This window comes from Apostichopus japonicus, chromosome 19 (assembly GCF_037975245.1).
Source record: "Apostichopus japonicus isolate 1M-3 chromosome 19, ASM3797524v1, whole genome shotgun sequence".
Lineage (NCBI taxonomy): Eukaryota > Metazoa > Echinodermata > Holothuroidea > Aspidochirotida > Stichopodidae > Apostichopus > Apostichopus japonicus.
In genome coordinates, this window is record NC_092579.1 from 23,880,027 (window position 1) to 23,907,901 (window position 27,875).

The 27,875-nt window shown below is 37.5% G+C and overlaps 1 protein-coding gene across 2 annotated transcripts in view; it reads right to left on the reverse strand.

Annotated features, from left to right (window-relative positions):
* The window catches only part of LOC139960399 (uncharacterized), a 173,494-nt gene that overhangs the window by 98,543 nt on the left and 47,076 nt on the right, over positions 1-27,875 (reverse strand). For both annotated transcript variants that reach the window (XM_071958744.1, XM_071958743.1), the window contains exons 3-7: positions 13,918-14,018; positions 12,871-13,016; positions 11,269-11,489; positions 8,379-8,487; positions 3,679-3,787 (exon numbers count right to left, since the gene is read on the reverse strand). In XM_071958744.1, the coding sequence (XP_071814845.1) occupies positions 3,679-3,787; positions 8,379-8,487; positions 11,269-11,489; positions 12,871-13,016; positions 13,918-14,018 (686 nt within the window). The remainder of the gene's footprint in view (positions 1-3,678; positions 3,788-8,378; positions 8,488-11,268; positions 11,490-12,870; positions 13,017-13,917; positions 14,019-27,875) is intronic.

The following is a 27,875-nucleotide window of genomic DNA, read 5'->3' on the forward strand; positions in this document are numbered from 1 at the left end:
AGGGCCATAAAAATGGTGTTTCTTTGTTTAGGAATGTTTAAATTGTTGACCTTTTGTTCAACCCACGGGAGGTATATCTTTTAATATCTTGCAATTCAAATAGCCCTGTCCACTGTTATATAAACCATATCTGGCCTGTTCCAGCTCAACAGAAGAGCTAAATTGAAAAGGAATCATCATCATCAACAACCAGGGATCTATTATAAAAGTTAAAACTGCCATAGTTCCCAAAAGAAATGTTAGTTTTGGAAAGTTTGGTGGAGAAGCTTTAGGAATTCTAGACAAATGTATTACTTGCACATCTATTGTTATACTTAAGGATGGCTAAACTCTCTCTTAAACAATCACATTGTCATCACAACTGAAATGTGAGTGGAATTTAAGGACCCCTTCCCTCCCCTACCCAACCCTACCCGAACACCCGCCCCCAACCAACCTCCATCTTCAACCCCCCTACCCCTTCAAAAAATTAAAAGCTCTTTTAGCAATAGCTCTGATTCAACAGCAAGTCTATTGACAAGCAACCTCTGTTAAACTTGAATCCCTTCAGACAATACAATTACTAGTAGCAGTGTCACTGCATTTTACTTAACCTTCAATTATTTTACCACCACCAACATTTTTTTTTTTTAAAGCATATCATGTAAATCAAATACATATGACATTTAACCGGTAATATTTCAAACAGAACTGCTCAGAGGGACCGATGTAATCTTGCTGATCAAAAGAAAATTCAGAGAATTCATAAATATGTCACAAATTTCTGTTTACAAGGAGATGTTAACTGAGCCTTTATGTGGATGCAATGATGTCAGATGTATATATATATATTTGGTTGCACTTACTGTAAGCAGAGAACCACACCAGCATATATATATATATAGATTAGTATGCTGGTAACTATGGCAACCATTATTACATTAAGCAATGGTATACATTTTATACAGTAACCGCAGAGATTTTCCAGGGAGTAGTGTAATCAGGCATCACATAGCATACATATAGGTACAAAGTGGCAAATTTGCCACACAGGTGCAAAAATATATAGCAGTGTTTGCAAACACACACACCCCCACCCCTTCCCTACCTCCAGTTAGTATTGGATTGGAAGTTTTGCACAATTGTTGGAAAGTAAGGTAGCTGGCAGTAAATTCAAGCTTTTTAACAGCTGTCCCAGTTTCAGCACTTAAAACAATAAATATTTTTTCTCTACTACTAACAATTCAACAAAGGTGAATTATGGACCATAATAATAGTAATACTTCAGGCAATCTTTCTTTGAATTAGTTGACATGTTCCACCCCCTGCCCCCCCCCCACCCCTGATTCCCTTTCTGGCAAATGATAATGTGTACACCTCAAATCTGACACACCTCCATCACCCTCATTGTGAAGTTGCTTCATCAACTCTTCATAGACTGACTGTCATTTGCATTAGACAGAGAAAGCACAGAGACCGATATGGACCTCTGATCTCACACGAAGTCAATCACAGCTGGTCCACAGCTAGGGCTACCTTACCATTCTACGACTGCAATTATCTGTGGTAGCTCTAGGCTGTTCACTGCACTTTCTGATGTAAAACTAGTAGCAAATAAACTCTGTAGGCCACCTGGTCACTAAAGCATGACTCACCTCTTCTAGGAAGGTCTCAGGTCGCCATGGCAACTCTTTAACTTCAGCCAATTTCAATTTCCCAGACAGTCATACCTCTGCAAGAATTTTGACATTGCCCATAGACTTAAAGGGATACTAATATTCTGTTAATCTAACAGCAAATCTTTTGCAACCTCTTTTCTTACTTCACAGTTGCCCCAAATGTAACTGCCCTCCACCTATAGTTCTCCATAAGGTCATCATGCCAGTAATGGGAAACTGACATCACCTAACTAGATCTATGCACAGTGCTGAAGCTAATAACAAATATCAAATTTACTTTTCCTATCAGATGAATTTTTAGTATCATTCTTCAATCGACCATCGACTATTCAGGAAATGTCTCCAAACATCTTTCTTCTTTCATTCTTGTAACAATCTGAGAGAGACTTTCAGGACGGAGAGAGGGATGGGGGAAGGGAAAACTTCAACGTAATTTATCAAATATATTCTAAACTTAATCGTAATGCTGCCAGCCTGGTGTCTGAGATACAACGGTACCATATAGCTGTGGACACTGTATAACAGGAGTGTTGTCAATGTGAAGGGACAGGTAAGGTATGGAGTAGCGTACATAGGCCAAACTACTGACAATCCTTTTGTACTCTGTGAGGAGTCTTCTATTTCTCCTCGAACTAGTTACTGGTTTAATCAGTTTACTTGGTTGCTGCAATATATTCCATAATATTCTCCAACGTCTATCCGGGTTGGACAGTCAGGTCCTACTTTTCGGTTGTCCGAACAGTCAATTTGGATTTCCCCCCAAAAATGTAGCAAAACAGCAACGAATGACCAATATGTACACTGTGGGAGAAATGTTTAGGTTTGGTAAATAGAACACCAGCTTTAGGCCAGACAAACTCCCTTTCTGGGTGGATCTTATGCCTACCACTATTTTTGCTTTATTTCACGATCTTCAAAGTGCTGGAGGGTGATACCAATTTATCATTTACCTCTATTTGGTCATCTCCGGACAATATGAAAAAACCATTAAAAAATTTGCCTGGCACGGCTTTGCAGTTGTCATTCTATGACGATTCTCTTTATCCTGACAAAAATGTTCCCATGAAACATATCTTGAAAGACTACATTTACCCACACATCTAAGACAAGTATGACAAACGCAGGCAGCTGGAAAGCCCGAGGTAAGTTTACAGAGATTACGATTACAGACCAGAATGTGTCAAAATTCCTTGTAAGACAGAAAAAACAGCTCAAAATTAGCTTTACAGTTTCCTGACTATCTGAACTCCATTAATGGCGATGGCCTTTAACGTGTGTGAGAGACCAGGATGCTGGAAGGATCTAATATCAGATTGAATTCTGTCTGAGACAATCTGGAACACTAGTAGAGAAACCACCTGTGGTCTTGATTGCTGATTCAACAGGTGCCTGTTTCTGGTGTATCTAATAATATAGAAATGATATCATCTAAACTCATGCGGTATCGGTATCGCAAAGACTGTCAATAAATGTAGCCACTTTCCAACCTTTCAATTTTCAATGCTACTGGATACCAAAATCACATAACAATTTATAAGAAAATTCTCGAGATCGAGTCAATTTTTATCATTTCTGAAAATGTGTGGAAAACTCTGCACTAACCGATACAATTAATGTTTGAAAGAGATCGGGGCAGTTGCAAAGTAGTGTGTACTAGTTTCACAAAATAAAGTATTTATTTTGAGCCCTTTATTCGGCATGATCAAACAATCAACAGGTTCAAAAACTGTCTTTTTATCAAGTTACTCTTTCAATGAACAAACCAGACCTTTTCCGTGAGGCTGAAAGTCATGCATGCAAAAATAACTGAAGAGACATCTCCCAATGTTTTTTTCCCGTTTTCTTGATGGGTTAGGACAGATGATTTTCGAATTGCTAAACACCATTCAACTTCCAAGAGATTTCCCTCAGGCTCGAGTGTGTGTTTGAAGATTAATAACGGTAGTCAAATAAGAGAAGTTTTCCATCATCGGTTACAACATGAACAACAAGAGACATGTTTTCTTTGATGCGTACATACCCCTGAGTAATGTTTTGATGTCCGCAGCGGCTCTGTTTGTTGTGAACTTGTTGACGATATCCAAGGCTGTCTGGCCTCGCGAATCTTTCTTCAGTACGTCGATCCCACTCTGAAGATTTAAATGGAGAGAACTTTAAATAATAAATCAGAAAAGGAATAAAAGTATGTGTCAAGGTTTTCTGAAATAAAAATTCATCCATATTTTTCATTTGTTTTTAAATAATTTATTTTATTTTTTATTTTATTTTATTTTATTATTTGTTTTAAAAATATTAAAAAAGAGATGAATTGTCTGTTACCCTATTGCCATGTGACTAAACACACGCCAAGCGATTTAACAGCAACTTGTTGCTGTATGTTGCTCTTAGTATTGTTCTTGGTTTCACATTCCTGTTTTTACAGTGTTTAGAACTGTTAACAGCTTCACATTGCTGTTTAGTGTTGTTACTACCTTATATATCAGACTGTTTTACCCTGTACATCTAGTGCGGTCTCTGGTGTCATGTTTCTGTTAGTGTTCTTACATGATTCAATTTTCTGTTAGTTTTTTGTAACTGTTTCATATCTTAGTACCTGATGTTACTGTTTAATATCTCTGTTAGTGTTACTGGTTTCATATTACTGTCATTGTTGTGTTGTTATTGGCATCATGATACTGTTTGTGTTGTTACCATTTTCCTGTTTCTGCTAGTTTCTTAACTGGTTTCACATTGCTGCGAGCCTGCGACCTTTGTTACTGATTTCCTATTGCTGTTAATTGCTTGTGAAAATAAATACAAAACAAAATTAAATAATAGGAGGTATGTGAAACTTTGAAGAGTCTTATATGAAACCCTTTCAGTAACAATAAACAATTTCTGAAAAAAACAGTACAGAAAGAGACACTTCACCAGTTATCCCCACCCCCACACCAATACCCCACACCCCACCCACAACCTATTCTGAACATCCATATAAAACTTTTTTCACAGAGGGAAAGTATTTTCAACAAACAGAAAGTGTAACTTGAGATGTTTGCAGCGTCACACGCACTGCCTTTGAGATGAGCTCACACAAATGCTGTAATCAGATCACAGTGGGAAACACTGTTGAGGAATTTAAATTCACCAAAATATCCTTCCTCTTAACAAGCATAAAAATAGAACATTTCCAGAATCAATAACAGAGGTCACACAAACTGCAGATATTTCAAAAAACAGGTCAAAGATATCCTTAAAATACACAATTACTAGAATAGAAAGAATACATATAGCTATTTTTGAGGATATGATGAGATCCATGGTGAGGTCATTTTGACTGTACCTGCTTTGTTGTTTGTTACTAAGAGCAAACAGGTTATGTCTTTTAATCTTACATCATTAATCATGGGTATTAATTTCTGTAGAAGACCAAATTCCAAAATTTGTACTTTTTGCAACCTAAACATGGCAGATTCCTAAAAATCAGGCTTGAGTATAACAGTTTTGGGGCAGAATGGTAAGCAACTGGGATGAAAATTGGACGGTAAAGTTTAACACATATATATAAATAATATACAAGTCACGTATATGACCTGAAAAAATCATAGACTGATGTCAAATACTCCTTGGTTATCTCCAGCAGGGATTTCAAAGACACGGGAGTCCCGAGGCCCTGAAGAACAATACTCCCCGTGAGAAAAGAGAAAAAATTAATGAAATGCCTAGGAATCCTGACAGAACATTTTACCACATGAGTGTGTATGTAGATAGACATGGAGCCATTTTAAACAAATTCTTAGGTCACAATTCAAAATCCAAAAATCCTTAGTCTCAGCTCTGTGAAATGAACTTGAACCAGCACTTTATGCTTCCTTCACCCATCAAGGATTCTCGTTTCCTTATTGATAATATTCCCTCGACCTTGTTCTCAAGAAGCATCTGGGAATAGCTAAAGTACTAGGTAAGACGAATCTCGCGAACTGCAAGTGCTTAAAGTCATGCATACAATAAATCAAAAAACAAGATTTCTACTTAGTTTATAACATTTAACCCCAGGGTTTTAAATACCATCTCCTGAAAAACTGCATCTTTTCCAGGTGGAATTCTTCCAACTTGTTCTGAATTCATCGCGGACCTAACAATTCCAATACTCTGGATGTATTTTTAGCTCTCTGAGAAGATACAGGGCACCTTTGCAAGGTCTCACATGTAAACAACAGAAATATAAAAGCGTGCATTTCCTTCCAAATTAATCTACCGAAAGGAAATTTCTCTTTCCTTCTCGGTGAAAGGATTCTCCGACTTTGCTACTAAATTATGTCTAAAGTTACCTATTTTACCAAGGCCTTCACAGACTGATGAAAAGTGGTTTTCGTTTTATAAAATATTTCATTTTCTGTTTACATTGAAGCAGGAATCTAGAACCTCTGCGTTAGAATATTCATACTAAACAATGACCAAGGAAATTGAAACAGAATTCATAGCAATCTTTGAGGCAAACCCTAACTTGGGGTGGAATGTTCAGTTGACAGACAAGCCTTAGAAAATATATGAAATGCACATTACTGATCTTTCTGAAGGACTCTTGAAATACCTCCAAATATTTAAAAGTAACCCTTTCAGTTCCATGGACAATGCCAGGTGCTTATCATTTTGAGGTCATGCATACAATCTCTAAATGAGGCACACCAAAAACAAGAAAATATTTGGAGAAGTATACTTAAAACAAACTTTATGTGTTTCATACCGCGGTAAAGAAGAATAAATAATGCTAGAAAACAATTATTTCCTGGGAGAAATGTTACCTCAAAGGAGACAACTTTATTTACTGAGATTCCTTGCCCATTTGCAAGATGAAGACTTATTCCTTGTAATGTAACTTTGGGATCATGAACAGGTTCTAACTGTTCAGACCACTGTAACTTGAAGCACAGTTGAAAACTTTGACCTCTGTTGACCTTAAGCCACATAAAGCAACAGGGTTCTTGGACACAAAAAGGGATCTACATACCATGTACACTGTTCACCTAGGCTATGCGATTTATCTTAGTAACAATATTTCCCCTTGTGATCTCTATTGGCTGAAAATAACAAAACACCTGCCATTTTCAATCTGTCTTTTTGCCAAAAATATTTCCACTTCTCATGCATCTTATATGTTGGTCAATTTGCTCATATTTCAGAAACTTCAACCACTGAATTGTTTAACTATTGGAATCTATGATTCTCGGTAACTTTCGTGCTAGGAACTCACTCTTTGCAGCAAATGATCCCACCAAATAAAAAAAGGTTCACATCGACTTGTGATTTTATGCGCCCATAACTTGGTAATACAACAAGCTCGGTGCATAAAGTATTCAAATTCAGACTGAGGAAAACATCAAACAGTTTCAAATTACCTGTGATTTAATGTTAAATACTCAGCTGTATTGTCTGTCAAATGTTTTTTCTTTTTGTTTTTTTTAAGCAACTTTGCCCAACACTTCATGAAAGTCAAATCAGATGACAAAGAAATGTTGAAATATTGACAAATTTTACCTCCTTCACTGTAGCATTTTATTATTATCCAAAGCTGGGAGTCTTATGACATTAACTAACAGTGATGCTTACTTTCTTTTGACCTGTCTTATGACTTCATTAGCTGAAAAATAGAATCTTAATTAGCTCTAAACATTCTTTCCTCTTGTCCTTTTTCATGGAATATATTATTGATTTGACATTCACAGTAGAATAAGAACACTAAAGCTTATATACTACGTGTAACCAGAGACATGGTTAAAGGACGTAAAAAGAATAAAAAGAGAAGCCCAAGAGAGTATTAGGATTCAGTGAAACCTGCTTGTGACATTTTGGTGAGGACTAATCTCAGACTTATATATGTCATTTGACCTTTTCCATTTCCCACTAACCATACCGATATTTTAAAGCAATGATTGTGTTTAACAATTCTACTAATCCACCCACTTAAAGCCTACGCATAAAATGCATTGTAAGTCGAGAGCATTATTGCTTGCTACACAATCCACTGTTTACTACTTGTAGCAGGACTTTCCTTTTCAATACAAATGTCAAATACTTAACCATGGCATACATATAACACTGTTAAGGAAGATGTACCTACCTTTACCATAGCTTATTTTCCTTTGCATATATGAGCAAGGGAGGGGTGATGGGGGGGGGGTAACTGTGGCCAAGAAGCATATATGTTATTAACTGTTACCAACAGATTGTACCCTTAACTTCATAGTGTTTATGATGGACAAGTTACTCTTTAAGTGTAGCTGTTGTCAAATGAATACAGTGTTGTTAGTACATGAATTTATGAACATCTATTTAAATTGTGTAAACTTGTTCCTCGTTCTCTCCCTAAACACTAATAACATGTTTCCATGCTACCTGCAATTTACCCCCAAGTCATGACAACCCCTTGGTATTCCCTACAATACAGCTGTAACTCACAAACCATGAATTCAGTAGGCAGGCCACATGAACAAGTGCAACAAACCAGAAGAGCTACTTATTAAATTTCAAACCGCTGCACACCTTTACTGTTACTGATTATTGTTTGGTGTAACTGTTCACAGTCAAAATACTTAATGATGATGATATCATAATTGTTAGCACTGCATATTAGAGTTTTTTTCCTGCCAAAGCCCTGTATATAATAAAGTGAGGGCTCCATAGTGGTGGCAGTAGACCACAACAGCTAAGTTTAAGCTCCAAACCAGCTACATTACTTACATTGATGAGGAGGCTAACAACTTCAGATTTCCCAGCAAGAGCTGCTTCATGGAGAGCAGTGCCATTGGTTGTTTCCATGTCAATATCGATACCATGATCCAAAAGAACACTGTAGAATATAAACAAATATATAATCATAAACAAAGAAAAGAGTTTTTACCAGCGCTCTTAATCTCAAATGTGCACTGCCAAGAACGCTGGTTTCGAGCTTGCCCCATCCCAGTGATAAAACATCCTCTTCTCATGAATTCTTCAGAACCACAGTGGACAACATAACAGAGGGCAGCCTTTCACTTTACCTTTTTTGGAAACTGAGTTATACTCAGCCTTAAGAATCACACTAAGAAACCTACACATAAATTTGCCAAAAGGATAATATTTCGGAGAGTACAGTCCCAGACACTACAAAATATCTCTTTCACCTCATAATATACATAACGTAATAGGCCCTGTCACTGGGAACTGGAAATCAAACCCTGATTACTGCTGCCTAAGGAAACTTTCTTAGAACAGCTCCACAAATCAAAGTATCAACATTTATGGGATCAAAAGATCCCTGTAGATGGCTGGATTCAACCAAAAGTGGAACATATAATGAAAATTCTGGACTAGATTTGGTGGATTTTACTAATTCAGTGTGACAAATTGATTAAAAAAATTGATAGCAAAATTTCTAACTAAACTTCTACAATGTCTAAATTATTTAAGTATTTAACCAGAATGTTGAAACAATTTCTTTGAGTTCCCTCAATCTGTTCCATAGGGATAAGAATCTTCAAAACTACTACCACCTTCATATGGTTCACTTTAACCATTCCTACTATGTGGTACTGATATTCCATTATTGAGCAAGATCATCATGCTTTGGGGGGGGGGGGGGAGGAACAGCCCCTATATATGGATATCTACAGGGCAATGATCCCTTGTAGTTGATGGACGAGACTACCGTATGCTGCTACAAACCGACACAATTCTTCTTTTATCTCTTTACAATCTTTTACAATTGTTCCAAATTGTTATGTTGTTGCCTTTCCATTTTTTACTTTGTATGGATTTACCTTCACCATTTCTCGGTAAGCTTACGTGCATGTTTTGGCCGCCATTTGCTATTTCTATTTTCCACTGATAATTATCCTTTTCTTTTTCCATGCACACTTTAGATCTATTTATCAGTGCGAGCATGTATTCATTTAACCTCCTAGGGGTACAATGAAATTGAATCTATCTGTCTATCATATACAATTTCAAATAGTAAGAAACAAAGCCAGATCATCGCCTTCCATTATTCCATAATTAAATATGAATGTAAGAGACTGACTTCGGTCAGCTTGCAGCTTTGATAAGCCAATGAGGCTTCTTCGCGAGTTCCTGCTTGCAGGAATCTAAAATACATACATACATACATTATGACGATGATTCAGACCATAGAAATACATTGAAAGTTTGTGATTTTAGTGTCCTTTTTCTTCTGATGTTTTATGCCTAATTATCACGGTTTGTAGTCTTCCTTCCCACAGATACAAAATTTCATTATATTGTAGCAATTTCAAACCTGGTATGGTTGAGGCAGTATCTTTTGTATTTCTAAACTGAACACCGCCCTAAATAAATCTTCACCCACTGATTGTATTTTTCAAGTTATAGTTTTTAATCTCACAGATTGTCATGTCAACTTTTCATGCCACAAGTTTGATAAGTAAAACTGCTGCACATCAATCAAACACACAAGAGTTCATTTTTCTAACGAATTTCTTCACGGTCTCGTTTTAACTTTTTCTTAAACACCAAACACTCGTTCACAGTCTTATTCATGACCATTTACAGCTGATTCGCCCAATCGTGTGTGAATTTTCACACTTTCCAGACATTTACTTTTCCTTTTCAGTCGCTCGACAGAGTATTGATTTAGATCCGAGTTCAAACTGACTTAGAAACCTACTTTGAATGACAATGTCAACCTACCATGAATTAATAATGTTTATGTTCTTACTAAATGGGTCATTTTCTCACCAAATTCAGGCCTTTGAATTTTTACTTTCACTGATTTTGACCCAAATAAAGCCTGGCATAATAAAAAAGACTGAGGTTACAGATTTTCATAAAACTTGCATACTTTTGTCTAGTTTTCGTATTATACCCTAAGGTAAAGATAACAAGTTATCTATTGTAAGAGATTTGAATAAACACAACTGTGTTCTTATCCAACATTTCAAGGTCAAAAACATTTTGGTTTCAGTTATAATTTTGGCTAGGTGAATATTAAAGTTACTTATATAGACCAAAGTTACAGTACAAAAAAAAAATAGTCCCATCTGTTGACAAATTTACTGAACCAGTATGTAATTCAAATGGTCACATTATCCTAAAACAACTTGATATTTAATGGTTAATATTGGACAGCACAGGTTTCTCCTTAGAGATCTAAACTTGCCACATTGTCAGCTAACCATCTCACTGCTCATATTACCTGGAAACAGTTAATAACAGTTTCAACAATATAAACTTCATTGTGAGGAACACCTTATGCATCTCAAGTCTGTACCCACTGATTAGGTTTTAATATAAATAATATCCATTGCTAAACACATAATGTACCATTTCCACTACATTCTTACTTCTGCTGCTTGACAGACCTTAGACTATCTCATGACACTTCTCCTATCCTCCATCTCCTGCAGTCCAGAATCCATCTTGTTTATCATCTACACTTACCAGATTGCCCAGGTCTTGCCAGATTAAAATGCATACCAGTGAAGACAGGTACACAAGGTGGTGCAGTTAATCTAGCCTAACACACTATACCTAGTCTGAGAAACTAAACCTAGCCTTAACTAAATCTATCCTGATGAACTGAACCTACCAAACTAACCTATCATGAGAATGTACATACCTTGCTACATCACTGTGCCCGTTCTTGGCCGCCAAATGAAGAGGGGTATGCTGTTTAGATAATTTCCCAGATTGTACATCAAGATGGATCAAACTCTGAAAAGTTGAAAGGAGAAGTTCAACCACTCTCAGACGACCAAATTCGGCAGCGACGTCAAGAGGACTCTTGCCATCCTTCTGCTCAATGAACGGATCAGCTTTGTACTGTAGGAGAGCCTCAACCTGTAGTAGTAAGCAAGAGACTCGGTCAAAGGAAATGTTGACAACTTTCAAACAAAAGCTTTAAATGTGACAGATTTTATTAACTATAACTAAAGAAATTGAGCATTTCGTATTATGAGCCTTCTACAAGTAAATACACAGAAACATAAATCAGGGTAATGTTTGCACTAGCTGTGAATCATATAACAAAACAGTGATTTGAGGTACCATGTGAACTTGACAAAACAAAGACAGTTAATTAGTACGTCAGCTTTATTACAGAAGAGGAGATGGCAGGCTTTAAATATTGACTGATCTCATTGTACGACTAAAGCCTCGCAGATGAGAATATACGTCGCATTAAATCACTCATCTTTTATCCACCATGACTTTTTTTATGGTAACCCTATTCACAGTAAACGCTATGCATGTTTAATGTGCAATCTCTCAAAGGCCAATATAAAACTCTTCTACACCTTCAGTGCTAAATCACTGAGCAAAATGGTCCTCATTCATCGAATATGAGAGTACTCCAATTTGCATATCACTGGTGTCCTTGATGGGAACAAAGGTAATCGATGAATTAAGACACTCGTAGTAATTGTCCTCTTCATGTTTCCCTGGAAATGTCATGATATGTAGAAGTGTCATGATTTGCAAATTCAAAGGTTTGAAAATTGTTTATTGTTTTGTTTCGGAAAACTAGGTCTAGGCTAAAGTGTCGATATATTGTTTTAAACAAGCAACAGATCTCATGATTTTAAGTATCTATTCATGCAATCATGCATAATGTCTCTGATGTTCAAACATATTTGATGGTAAGAGAAATACTGTTGTACACCCTGCACCCATCTACTTTAATATTGACTATACACTATAGCCATTGTAGCTTTCCCAGATAAGTGTCATACTTCAAGTAAACATATATACATAGTACTTGGATACTTCACAGTCAACTACTGTTCGGCTAGATTACAGTCCCCTCTTATCTCTCTCAATAGGGTCTTAAGATTAAATCGTTATTTTATCCTAGCAACAAGTTAAGAACTGACAAAGGTATCTGACATTGTAAGAGGCAGTTTGACACCAAATTTCTTAACAATCACCTTGATAAGATCTGCAAACAGATCTACGGGTGTTCCACTATCTGACTGACTCTGATGCTAATCCTACCCCTGAAGACTGGATTGAAATCTTGATAAGTCATGACTGTACAACTGTATAAACTTAAGCTTAACTGCCATCCAGTTTTAACATGGGGGAACACACACATGAGTTAATACTTCATTTTGTTTCCTGACACATTTTTATCATAATCTTATTTCCAATATATTCGTCTTGACATGCTTTTGGTCCTGTTATCATCTACAAACAATATATATCCATATATGACAATACATACCACACTATAACTCCCATACTGAGAAGACAAATGAATGGGGGTTACACCCCCTAGGGACGGTTCACTGGGGTTTGCTCCTGCTCTGAGTAGGAGCTCTACTGGATCAATCTTTCCCTGCCAGGCAGCATAGTGTAAGGGTCTCATACCTGAAAAAAAAAGAGAGGGATAATAGAGGGTGCTATTCACAATTTCTGACAAGGAATTGTACCAATGCTACTGTTAAGCTATAGCAATATTCAATGTATTTCCTGCTTATAGAATTACAAATGAATATTCTTAAAACAGAAATGAACAATCACAGTAAATCAATGTCAGATGTAATAGTGCTTTACTATAAAAATTCCTATTTGGTGCGCAACCATCAAGAACTCACAAAAGTCAATATTTTCTCAAAATTTCCCACAAATACCAAATTGAATGAATCTGAATGAGAACAAAACAGCATGTTCATCAGGTGAGAGAGACACTATTACAAATCTGTCATGCTTCTGGAAAATGGGAAATCAAGACTTCAATGGGAAATCAAGACTTCAAGATTCTTCAATTATACAATAAACTGAAGAGAATTAGATAAATATATAAAACATTTCAAACAAAAGACTTAGACATATCATATCTATGGCGAAGAGACTAATGTGGCTGTCAATGTGACTACAAAGTGACAACGACATGACTTTTTATTTAAACTTTATCCTACTGAGGGTCCATAATTATTTCTTCAATGTTTGCTTTCTTTGGTGACTACATCAAATTGCTGGCTGGCTGTTGGCTCTCCCCTCCCCTTCCCCATTTTCCTCCCCTCCACCTCCCTCCCATTCCCCCCGCCACCCCCTCCGCCTCCCTCTCTGTCCAAGGTACTGGTACATTTTTAGTTTTACCTTTTTTGTCTTTGATGACTACATCAAACTGCTGGCTGTTGGCTGTTCCCTCCCTTGTCCCTTTCCTTCCCCTCCACCTTTCCCTCCCTCCATCTCCCCCCCCCCCCCAACCTCCACCTCCCCCTCCGCCTCCCTCTAGGTCCAAGGTACTGGTACATTTTGGTTTTACCTTTGTTGTCTTTGATGTCTACATCGACCTGTCGGCTGTTGAGTAAGAGTGATAGTATATGGCAATTACCATTCAAGGCAGCATGGTGCAAGGCAGAAAATCTGAGGGCAAAACAAAAACAACCTTTAACTCAAAATAGGCATTTGAGAAATATGACCAAATAAATCAGCAAAAAATGGAGAAGATTCAATCCTCAAAAGAAACACCAAAACTTCCAACATGAAAAAGATATATGTAGCATGATCAAAAATAAATTTTCAAGTGTTTATGATCGTTTCAGCATTACTGAATAATTATTCTGATAGTTATTGGGGAGATGGTCTCATGAGAAGGAAGGGCAATGACCGGTCATGGAAGGCGCACAGTGTTAAAGGGTTACCAAGGACATTATAGGCACGGTAGAACAGGGTGGTAAGGTTGTGAGGAGACAGGTAAGCTTGTCACTCGTAAATATCCACATACTCTCCTATCAATCCTATCCAATCTATTCAGAAATGCTTTGAACAAAAGGAATTGTGAAGTGGTTTCATAATCATCATCGATACTATTGCACACACAGAAAGAAACAAAGCAAAAATATAAAAGAAAGAAGGAAAGAAAGAAAGAAAGTGAAGGGTACCTTGGTATACTTCTCCTTCTTGTCTTGATTACAGATCTTGATTACATAAACATTATAAACTGAATTGATATAGTAAATATAGTTAAGGGCATTCACAAAGGCTACAGGCTCTATGAAAAGCTATATCAAAGTTCAACGGCCTTCAATCCACACAAAGAAATGAACTACATTTTAGAGACGTATTTAATTTCTTCTCAACTACAAAATCATTCTACATAGAAATAACTATAAAGCACAGTTATGACTTACACACAAATTATCAATTTATTTGGTGCTTCAATGCTAGCTTATATCATAGTATAATGTGACATAATGCATTAGTTTTCTCTTTTCCCTAAATGCTATGACTAACTTAAGACAAAACTACCAAAACTCCCTGGTTTGGATATTTACAAACTAACCTTGTCTTAACTCTACTATGTCACATCCCCATCTTACTAGCCTACTAACTGGTAACATTTTAGCACTGCCCAACCCCTCCCCCACCCCCTTCCCCCACACCACTGACCCTCCTATTCAACACCCATTTCTTCTACCTTACCAGCAAGGCAGCTGGAAGTAAGAGGAGATATAAGCATTGTCCCCAGGGGATTCAATGGGGGCGCAGAGCTAAAACATTCCCATCTTACTAGCCTACTAACTGGTAACATTTTAGCACTGCACAACCCCCCCCCCCCACTCTACTGACCTTGCGGTTCAACACCCATCACTTATACCTCACTGGCATGTAGGAGCAGATATAAGCATTGTCCCCAGGGGTATTCAATGAGGGCGCAGTGCTAAAACATTCCCAGTCAATAGGCTAAGTAGATGGGAAAGTGCAATAGCATTAGAAGAGTCAAGATCAATGAGAGTAGAGCACAGTATATCTATCAATTCCTTTTCCTTTCCATATGTTATACCTTATATTCAACATATCGATCCGTTTTTACCATAAATGCTAGCCTGAGGTACATTCAGTCAATACATCCTTACACACTGTTCCCAAAATGTATCTTTACAGCTGTAATAACATAAATCCCTCAGCTCTCCACTCACAGAATATTACCCATTTCTTTGAACTCTTTCACCAAACATATTTAGGTCATAAATTTCAGCAAAGGATATTTCCAGAAAAAAAGGTAAACCCTTGAAAGTTCAAGAGCATCTCCACACTTCATCTCCATTTAAATACTTTTATTGGTCCCACCCAGCCATCCACAGGGTCCACCTTTTGACCTCACAAGCTACAAATTACTCAATTATTCTCAAACCATTTTACCCAGGGTAAGAGAAACATTTCACTCAATAGCTATTTAGTCCAAACTTTATTTCCCCCACTTTTGCTTGACAATACCACCAGAATTCAACCAGTGTTATTTCAGTGATACAATAATGGCACTTTTAAGAGGCTTTCCAAATCAGAGGATAATTGCTTCCAGCTATGACCTCTGAACCTAAGGTTAAAACTTTCTGTGGGTTTTAAAAATGACAAAACGGTGTGATATTGTGCTGACATGTACAGTACTAGAGATCTCCCTGTAAAAAAAAAAAAGGGGCAGAATGTGGTAAACTTGACCTAGAACTCTTCCAGAATCTGCTGTTAATATTCAAGACTTAGAGACCTGTATCACTGGTAGTGTGTTCCCAATAGGGGCATAATGTATACCACCAACAACTGTGAACAGAATAAGTTTGTCTATCCAAAGAAAAAAGAATGTTGAAATTAGTACATGATTCAAGAGAACAAAGTCTGCAACCTTTTTTAAATATCAACTGTAAAGAAATGTGTGAAAAGTAACACGAAATCTTGATTCTGATGTGAATATCTTATCACTGAAATTGTCACTTAAAATTATCAACACAGAATTAACATTGGGCATTGGGACAGATGACTTTATTTCACTTATGTCCCTAACGTATGTACATATGTTTTCTAACGTATGTACATGTTTCCTAATACATGTACATGTTTCTTTATGTATGTACATGTTTCCGCATGCCTGTAAATCTTGCTTTATGGCTGCATGTATGTTTCCTAATGTCTGTAAATCTTTCTTTGTGGCAGTACATGTTGTTATAATGTCTGTAAATGTTTCATTACATTGCACATGTTTCATAATGTCTGTAAATCTTGCTTTTCATGGCTGTACATGTTGTAGATAATGTCTGTAACGTCTTTCTTTACATTGCACATGTTTCCCATTAATAATATATGTACATGTTTTTGTAATGTTTTTACATGTTTCCTTTATGTCTGTAAATGTCTCCTAATTTATGTACATCTTTTCCTCATGTTTGTACATGATTCCTAACATATGTGCACATACTGTATACTTAAGCTCACGTCATCTATTGGATTGTGGAGGTTTACCTTCCTAACCCGAGGTAGAGCCTCGACAAAGCACACTCACACGTGATCTTCCTTCAGTCCAAAACAATTCATTCGATTGGTTAAATCGTTTGCCAAGTTATTTAGCAGCTTAAGTGACATCAGATTGTCTCAATTTGACCTTCTATATCCTTCCTTTATTGTTTTAACATTCTCTGAAACTATTGTGTCGACCATCTCAAGGATTTAACAGAAGTAAATTCATGCAACTTCCAAAACGACACATGCTTGAATACTTGTCCGGTGATAGAAATGTGTTTGCCTTTTTCCCCTCTCCTTTATTTTTGCATATGTGATAGCTGTTACCCTTGGTAATTTGAAAGCAAGTCACATGGAAAATTGCAGTCTAAGTGTATTCCCTCAAGAGAGATTTGTCAGACCAAATTAATATTGTATGGCATAGTACTGTTACACTACAGATACAGAGAAGATCAGAGAGTTTTCCAAATGAAATCTAATTTTCTGTCATTAATGTAGGAATCTATCATTTATATATAGGCCTATCAGGACAGATTATCAACCAACAAGAGAAAGGGGGAGGGGGGGCAAAATGGGAGGAGGGAGGCAAGGGGAAGGAAACTTAAAACCAGGGAGTAAGGCGGCAAATGTCATTGTTCAAAGAACCTAAAAGATATTGTGTTATTTCCTTCAACTTGAGTTGGCCTTTTAATTTTCTACGAGTCTCGCTCCCAAATTGTTGGAAAATGTTTCAGCAGTCCCTAAGTGATCTCCTTAATATGCACGTACACCCTCCGAATGGCATTTACGTGACTAGTCTGGAACAACATTAGCGGCGGTCTAATCAGTTTATTAAGTCGTTCATCGACCAAATTAAAATTTAATTTGACATTTAGGCGAACATGCTCGAAGTCAATGTGTTGTTTCCTGTTTGTTAAAGATCTGAATAAATTACTCGCAAATCAAACTCGGGCAGGAGCTCACCAGGGGCGAAAAACTGACATGTGATATAAAAAAGGAAAGGGCAGAATAAAATATCAGTCAAATCCAAAAGATAATACTTGCAAAATACGGCCACTGCAGACGTCGGTTTGTACGGAGTCTGATTTAGTCGTGATTGAATGACAATGTGTCTAATGCGTGACTCTACCTGACAGCTTTTGACTCGTTATTGATAATAAATCACGTTCTACATCAACGAGATGGACATTATTTCAACAAAAATTGGAAATTAAAAGGATTGGCTTCTCACAAATGTACACACACAATAATACCTCTACCAAACTAGGAAACTGCCAAAACTTCGTTAAAATCACCACTCTGCTACGGTACATTAATCGTTACCAACAAACGAAACAACTCATAAAACAGATGTTAGCTTTGTCTTGCATAGAAGAATTTCAGTGGAAATAGGAAAAGGAAGGTTGTAGGATATTGTTGAGTCTTCAATAAATTTTACCATTTTTCAGTTTGGGTTTTTAGGCAAAAGTGGTAAAAAGAAGAAGTGATATGCAACCAATGTAATAGACATCTATTGCCTTTTATTAACCTTCCTGTCCATTAAATTACCTCATCTCCTCTCCCAAACTCTCCCCCCCCCACTTCCGCCCCCCCCCCACTTCCGTCATCTCACATCTATTGTCACTCCTCCTTGATGTAAAATTTTGCAATGTTGTCATTAAGTTTGTCCAATTTGATATCCATATATAATGTTCCCAAGCACACCAGAGGAATTCTGAAATATTGATTTTCAAAGAGTGAGGAATTTGTTGGTCATCAGAGACCTTATAATTCTGGAACATGAAAGCCAAAACATCTTCATCAATATAGAACCACTGAAGACAACAGAAGGAAGAAGCATGAAAATAGCTCAATACTACTCCATAGAGAACATACATCTGCCCTTATCTATAGATTACGGGCACTGCATGCTTCAAGGAAGCTTGCCAACGAATGCCTTCAAATGTTCCCTGCAGCTTTGCTGCCTGACTTGCAAGTGAAATGCGTGGATGCATGCAACAGCTTGCAGACAATGACCATCGCTACCTGCCAGCATACAGAAACTTGAAAACTAGTGTACACAACAACTGCAGAGGGCTGTCTTTCTTACACTTTGAGCAATACTCCATAGGTTTGGTAAAATTGTCATGGAAGGCCAATCGTCTACTTTTAACACCGTTCAACCTCTAGTAATCTCTTCCCTTCGATGATTCTGGCCAAATCAATAATTCGAATTAACCTAGAATTATAGAAGCTCCAAAAAGCAGCACACGTACTGAAATTCTTTAACATTTTTACTTCGAGTAAGAAGAAACTGGATGGCAAAAATGTCTCAATCCTATTGCAAATGGTCAGATTTTTAATTAAGTTCTTATTGTCACCTGCAGCAAAGTGAACCCTGGAGATCAGATTGATTTATAATGGATTACGGGTAAAAAACGGAAGAAAACGAAGGCCAGGACAGAGATTGAAATTACAATGAACTGTATATTTTGTACTCAGGGACAAAATATTTTTATATAAACGGTCAAAAATATATTGAGGTAAACTTGGTGCATTTTGTACGACTAAGTTTCAGATCAGTCACAATTTACGATAGCATGCCATACTAGGATGTATACACTTATGTGGATTTCTGACGCATCGCTGGTTTATTACTGCAGCATTGGTGACTTAAGCCCTGTTTACACTTGAGAATGAACTAGGTGTCGAACCCAAAGATCGAGTCGGAGATCTATAACTTAAACACCGATCGTACCCTGTGATTTCGTCCTCGTAACAGACTAGGATCGAGAGAGGAGCAGACTCCCGGCACTCAGTCTTAAATTAGTAAATTATGTAACTGCAGCTCACGGTTGAACCTGGATCTGCGTTGACCTTTCACTTCCTTCGCAGAGCAGCACATCATACGGCTCATGGTTAGGCGCTTCTTCTCCTAGTAGACAGACTTAAACAACCTGTTCGCTAATGGTGAGCACTGGTCTGACAACGAGCACACGGTCTCGCGTAAAGGCACGGATGTTTAAACTCAAATTGAACTTATACTAATGTTGAACACAGAGAACAGGGTCTGATCGGTAATGTAAACAAGGCCTTATTGACAAGGAACCACAGTTAAAAGGTCATTAACTTAATTTCTCATGGCTTACAGAAAGTGAAAAAAGCAACTATGCATACAGAAACTGCTGTACTGCTGTACTGCAACGGTTGTCTAAATAAGCCCATTCTACAGAGCATTTTACTATGTGGCACAAACAAACAATTCCCTGAAGGAACCATGTCTCTACAATAACAACATTTCTACCTCTACATCCACTAAAAACACATATCTATAGGAACGGCTCATAAGCCATCTAAGCTATCGAAAACGACAATCTGCTTATTTTACAGATCTTTTAACCACAAAAGGCTATCAATGTAAGTAAGCCAACCACAGAGGAGCTGCATGCATATTACATCTTTTACTGCTTATCTGGGATTCAAAATATTCTCACACTACTTTTTAACATGCCTACCCATGAGGATCATGTTGTAAGATTTCACTCCTTATCTGTGAAATGACACTATAAAATTTAATAAGCTGTCAGTTTCAGTTAGCCAGTCAAATCTTACGGTCTTTATCAAATTTTATTACCTACGGTCAATCGGTAGCGCATGATACCGGTGTGAACTCGTCAAGGAAAATCTCTCTTCCCCTCAGCAGGATAGGAAATGGTCTAGTTTCGATTTTGCATATATTGAAATTAAAGACATCCCAGAGGAATCGGGAGGTAATAGGCAGATGGAAAATGGTCTAAACTGAAATTATGGATCCATTCCGCAATCTTTCTTTATTGGGGTTATTCTTCTGTAACTACTTATAACTTTTATTATTAAGAATAAAACGCTAGCTGCCATGTTTATTTTCTACATGAGGCAAAACAATCAACAGAAAACTGACAGGGAAATCGTAAACTAAATTTCAGAAGAGAAAAAAAAACCTTGGTTAAACTTAAAGAGGGGATTAGATTGCTCACATGGAACAGCAAATTTCAAGTTTATTAAAAATCCAGTATAAATACATGAAAGTACATATTTATGAATAGGATAGCACTGAACTTGTGTGCTTGTAGGTCACTGTTTCTAAGACCATTGTAATTAATAACTTGCCCCATTCCAATATTTCAAATCAGAAACAATTTGCCCTTTTGGGGTAGATGCACTAAAACAATGGGAAGGAACAAAAAGTACTTTTATCTTCACAACAGCTGTCATCATTTCTCTTGGACAAATATTCCTATAACCAGTTCATAGGACTGCATATATATATGATAAAGGTCCCAATTTCATAAAACCACATGTTTGTTCATTTACAAATTCTAAATTAGCAAGCAACTATATTTTCATGGCCATTGCAATAACCGATTCAATTACTCAGATTATTACCCACAGTGAGTCATTGTGCAAAAAATATCAAAACACCTGTTTTGAAGTATTGTGGGGTCCTCTCTCTTCAAAACCATCAGAAAACTTAATTGCTCCATTCTGAGACCAGGAAGTTGTTCCCCCCAAACTCACACCAGAACCTCCAGCGTTTTAAAATCTACAGGGAACTCGCAAAACGTCAGGCAATCTCATATTTTTGGGAGCCAAAGGCAGTATTTTAACGGCTGCAAATCTCATCAGCTTTGTATGACGATGCTGCTGCATAACATTGGCGGATACCAGTCGGCTTTTGTCTTAACACTATAGCCTTTGCCTGCCAGCGATAGTCCAGTCATTTATTAATCAAATTCTAAGGATCACAAAGAATATTAAATGAAGGTGCGTCTCCAAAAATGCAGGGATCAGAGACATAAATTCAATAAGGCTTCATCATTAGCAGCTAATTTTCTATTACACTTTCTCAGTCTCGGTATGAAAAGCCTGATGCTAACAGGCAGGGTTTTACCCGGTTATCGAACGCCAACATGAGGTCAGGGTAAATCCCGAGAGGGCATTGGCCAATAAAACTGCAAAATTGGTAACCGCATTGGGAAGAAAATACATCTCCATTTAATTACAATATCTTAAGATTTGTGTGGCATACTTCCCACGAGGATAGCATAGCCTTCACAGGAACCCATGGGACATAAAGCCTTTATGTGTTTTGTTTGCTGTTAATGATGTAATGAACCGTATTGCTTTAAAGGTAGTTGTCAAGTTTATTTCTGATTTCAGCTCTTTTACAACAGCAACAAAATGGGTTAAAGCATTTTGTTGAGTTTGGTTGTTTCGAGTCTATGTGGTCATTATATTGCTTTAAATCTGTCTGTTTCAGATGCAAGGTTTATTATGCATAATTGTTTTTCAAGTAGCTCTTATTCAGTTTATCAGTATATCAAAGAATAATAATAACAGCAGTTACTTTTACGACCCTTAAGCGACCACAAATGTGGGAGAAACCCGCAAATGGCTTATGGATTACAACTTACACGTCGTCAGGTGGCTTCCAATTCAACAGAATGTTTAGGGAAACACCCCAGAATATTTAATAAATTAAAGTTAGAAAAAATACCCCACAAGGCACATTAGTAAGCTGATTTAGTCATACATCAGGAGGGTGTTACATACAAAGGGTATGCTACCTAAAAGGCTATGACACTTGGACTGTCATGGTCACCTGATGTCACCTGATGCAACATGACCTTTATCTCAGGTAGATATAATAACCAGATGATCAAACACAAAGATGATATCTTGTTACAATTTATGACCATTTTTCTTGTTATTTTCCATACAAGTCAGTGCATGCATGAAGTACAACTTGAGTTACTTCCACTCCAACTGCTACTCCCTGCCTTCCTGGGACATCTGTGAAGTTGACTTTCCTAAACGCATTCAATAATTTTCATAACAGACAAAGTATCTTGAGTTTAAACTCTGGAGAGTCCATTTGTCTCACTACTGATTTGTACTCATGACAAAAAACAACCTTATCAGAGGTTCTGAGATAGAATTAAGCCAAAGAAAGCAGAAAAAGTATGTCACCTAAACAACAGAAACTGGGTGAAAAAACGCCGGGAAAATGATTCCAAATTGTTAATGCCTGACTGGATTAAACCTACTCTCAGCTTTTGAGGATTTGCAAAGTCGGTAAATCACAGAGTGGAAAAGCATCTAAATGTTCTTTCAATTTTAAGTTATTGGTAATGGATTATATGGGACAATTGCAAGTAACACAATTCTGGTTATGATCTAACTTTTGGGCAACATGTCAAAATATATGTCAAGTTTATTATATTTTACACCTATTCGTGTTTCCAAGCTGTTCTTATTGGTTGCTTCTACAGGACTTAGGTTGATTAGGATATTCCGCTCCCTAAGGTGGGAAACAATAGAGCAGTTGTAGCGAGGAGACATGGGAGTGAGGAATAAAGTAAACATGTTCTACTGAAGAGCATACAGTTGTGAGAAAACTAAATTGCAGTGACTTAGATCTAGATTGTTAAACCAGCACACGATGATCTACTTGTTGCATTTATTAATGAAACCTATGAACCTGCCTATTAATTTCAAATGCTTTTCATCTGATTTCACAAGGAGGTACCGTCTGGGATGGGGCTTTATCTCTCTCTCTCTCTCTTGGTACAATCTACCTTTTGTTTTTATGTTGTTCTCCAATCCTGCTTTTTAAATTCCAAAACTTACTGGTTCCAAACTTACTGCTCCACCAAAACAGCCCTAAAAACCCCTTTCATAAAAAGAAAAGGATACTTATCGGGCTGCAAACTACTTCAAACTCTTCCAGAAACAGTGGATGGGAAAAACTCCGTTCCTAGGAAACCGAAAGTGGACGAAATCCGATGGAAAAAAATCCGCTCGAAAATAACGATCGAGACACTTTGGATGGTAGAATGAGAAGGAAGGGCTGTGATCAGAGGAGCCGGTCGTAGAGGGTGCACAGTATTAAAAGGTTACCAGGACATTCTAGGCACGGTAGAATGAGGGTGTTAAGGTTGTGGGGAGACAGGTAAGCGAGGAACGAAGTAAATAGTGGATAACTGCCAGAAACAGAAACATAATCAGCTTGAGATACACTGGACTATAATATATCTTGATGAAAGCAAGCCAAGCGACTCAGTGATTCCTCGCCACATTTTATAGGGGAGCAAAAATTGAATTTACGGTACCACTACAGACAAAAGTGTCTTGAACATATTTTACATTAACAGATCAGCAAGGTTCTTTCACTCATGTCTCAGATTCATCCAAACTTTACTTTTAATGGTCTTAATATTTTCTCACCAGTTTGGGAATTTAGGAGCAACGATACTTACCTTTCCCCAATCTAATATGCACTTTTCCACAACTATATAACCTACTGAATTGGTATGATGTAGCACTGTGTGCCACATCCCACATCCGGGACTCTTCCAGACTGGCTCTCCTCCCACATCCCACATCAGGGACTTTTCCAGACTGGCTCTCCTTCCACATCCCACATCCCACACCCGGGACTCTTCTAGACTGGCTCTCCTCCCACATCCCACATCCGGGACTCTTCCAGACTGGCTCTCCTCCCACATCCCACATCCGAAAACTCTTCCAGGCTGGCCTCTCCTCCCACATCCGGAACTCTTCCAGGCTGGCTCTCCTCCCACATCCCACATCCGAGACTCTTCCAGATTTACACATCTCCCCTTCTGGATCTACTCCTTCAGAACAACATTTACCATTACAAATCTACTAGATGAGGAGAGTGCATTAGTAGACTGGAGGCAGGTAAGGGATCTAGCACCAAACAAACACCTATCCTCTCTCCAGCAACCTATGAGAACAAGTCTACTCACTTCCCAAAAAACAAGCTGAGATGCACATGGACTTTATATGTAACATGAGTTGGTTAATTGTTTTTGGATGGGATTTTTCTTCTCTTCTTAATTAAATTTCCACATCCCTCGGATGCAAAATGTTCCCCAAAAATCATTTGTAAAATGAATTTTCAAGATTTAATACACCTTGGGGTGTGCTTCCTCATGAAAACAATTTCTCCGCCCATTAGAGACGCAGTATCGGATTTCAAAATTATTGTGAGTACTTGAGAAGTGTTATCGCTCCGACTGTTCACTCTGGCTGAGAAAAAATCGTTCGTTAGATTAATTACGATAAGGCACGCCCTTCAGAGAAGACGACTGTTGGATCTCCAAACCATAAATATCACATTTAAGATGCATAATGCACATGTATGGCTGTATGTTCTTTCATGAGGAAAATTTTTTGTCAAGAAAATATTTATATGATGATGAGATAGCAGTCTGAAAACTCATTCAATCATCACAATCAAGAACGGTAAATATTAGATTCTCTTTTCAAACAACAGTTAGTTTTTCTCTTTTACCAATTTTTCTTCTAATGTGAGGGGGAGAGGGAGGGGGGAGAGGAGCAGACATGCTGAGGTAATTACAAAGGAACGCTGACATAGGGCTTAGCAATGGAACATTCTAAGGGAGGAGTAAGTGTGACATTGACCCACAAGTGGGTAACTGGGAATGCAATGCTACAGTAAAATGGTACCAACTATTAAAGGCTGCGAAGATAGCAAGGTCCATGTTTTGGTGTGTAGTAGTGACAGCTGAAAGGGGTATGAAATAAATACAATGACTCTGAAAAGAGTGCTCATCAAGGGGGGTGTTGGCATAGGGAGCTTAAGGGCACCACCTGTACTGTTATTGTGTACTGAAGCTGCAATATGCACTGTGTGATCTATTCAGTGATCATGTTATGGCACTCATCCATATTTGTAACAGACCTGTCTCGTAGGTGACACACAAATCGCTAAATAACAAACTGAATTAGTCTTGCAAATCATCCACAATATACTCAAAACCACAACACAATTGATGATTTTATTCATTTTTTCTTCTTTTTTTTTCTATTCAAAGGCCATATAACATCAAGAAAAGTCGATAAGTTATTTTCTGATTTCAAATTGAAAACTGAGGTTAACTTGTCATCACAATGGGTATTAAAACCCACAAAGAAACACACCTACATCCTAGCACCCTGCAGATATCGATACACAATACTTGACGTAGCGCTTCAAGCATTCATAAAGAAACCTTAACAGCTGGAAAAATTACTGTACCTTGTCCTTAACGATCAAAACAAATTTCACACAAGGGTACCGTAAGCAACACCTCCAAAATCCAAAGGCATCGGTTTATAATGAACAAACTGTGTAACATTTGAATGAATTTTCGTGACTTCAACACAGAAAGGTATTGTAGCTACAGTATTGCAGCTTTCCAGAAACTTGCTAATACAGGCAGGAATTAGCGAGCTGTAAAGATTCCACAAACCTAATGATGTAAAGGATATATATAATATCATAACAACAACATAATAATAAATAATCAGCAGTTATTTTTACAACGCTTAAGCGACCACAAAAGTGGGAGAAACCTGCAAGGGCTTACAGATTCCAACTTACACGTCGGGTGGCTTCCAATTCAACATTTTTAACTCAAAGTTGGAATATTTTAAATTTAGAAAGTCATTTCAAATGGGAAAACCGTAGATTGCTCTTAGATGAAAACCCACCATACTATGACCCGGCTGGGTATCGACTCGGAACCTCCCGATCGCAAAGCCTCATTACTTCAAATGTGTTCCATAGCAACACAGCTGTCTCTGTTTAAACATCCTTTGTGCAGTACTACAGTGAGAGCCACCAACACATAGATGGAAGTATAACATAACTGAGCACTTTAATACACTGAGTGTTATGAACTGCCAGGGAATAATTTATTGTTTAAATTTTGTGTAGTAATTTTGGAAGATATGAATTTTTTCTCTATAACATACCGTGGTTTCTGTGTACCAAACCTGCTATGCACATCTTTGCACTTGTATGGCAATTTGCCCATTTCGCAGAGTATTTTGGGATGCGATACCAGATAAATTACTTCATGACTGCTGCTATATGTAGTAACATTATGCATCACTATATATATTGAACTAAAATGAACAGACAGGCTTTCCCTTTAAAAAGTTGAGAAAAATCCATCAGTCTGATCTAGAGTTGATCAGATTGATCTGTGAATAAGTGCAATCTTATGGAGGGTTGAACTGATTCATCTGTATGTTTGGACACTGTTGATTATCAATAAATTGTCATTTCTGTCTCTCCCTCATCCTCCCTCATCCCCCTCCCCCCCCCCCTTTATCTTCAGCAGTACAAACCAACACCTAACTATAGCACTTTCAGCATACATGGTTTGTAAAAATGTATAACAACAGTGGAGGCTGAAAACAATAATGCGACCTTAAAAAGCTTTGGACAATATCCCTCGGGTAGGCAATTAAGCACATCCAGGTAGATTTAGTTTTTCCATATTTATTGACCATCTGCATTTGCAGATTAATAGTTGATTTTTGCTCTAAAACCTTTCTCAGGAGATGAAGTGCTAAGTTACTACTTGGTAGCAAACAAACTCACAGTTCACATAGGGTGCAACAAGACAAATAACAGAGTGTAAAACCAAATAGTCCAGAGGAAGCTAGCAGATGAGAATTCAGGCAAAGCACAAACAGGGAACAGAAGAATTATTGGAAATGATTGGAAGTAATAGGAGGTAATGAGAATCCTGAATCAATGTTTCACATCTTCTGGGATGCGTAAACAGAAGAATGAATTCATCAAGTACAGGCAGATACTATTCAATACTATCTATGCATTTACTATAACAGTAATATCCAGCGATGTAATATGAATTTGTTTATTTTGGTGTCACTCATCACTGAATAGTTCCTTGTTATTGTTCTCATTCGCCTGCACCATCCATCACCATCCATTAGGCATCATACCGCCCTCACCATCCATTAGGCATCATACCGTTTTCTCCCACAATGCTGATCTTTCGACCTGTCTTTGCTTCAACAGAGGGCCAAAGATAAGCACTAGCAGTACATATAATAACAGAGCCTCACTACGCATTTAAACCAATAATGCAATCTTGACTTAAATGGCTTTAATAAGCTGGCATATAC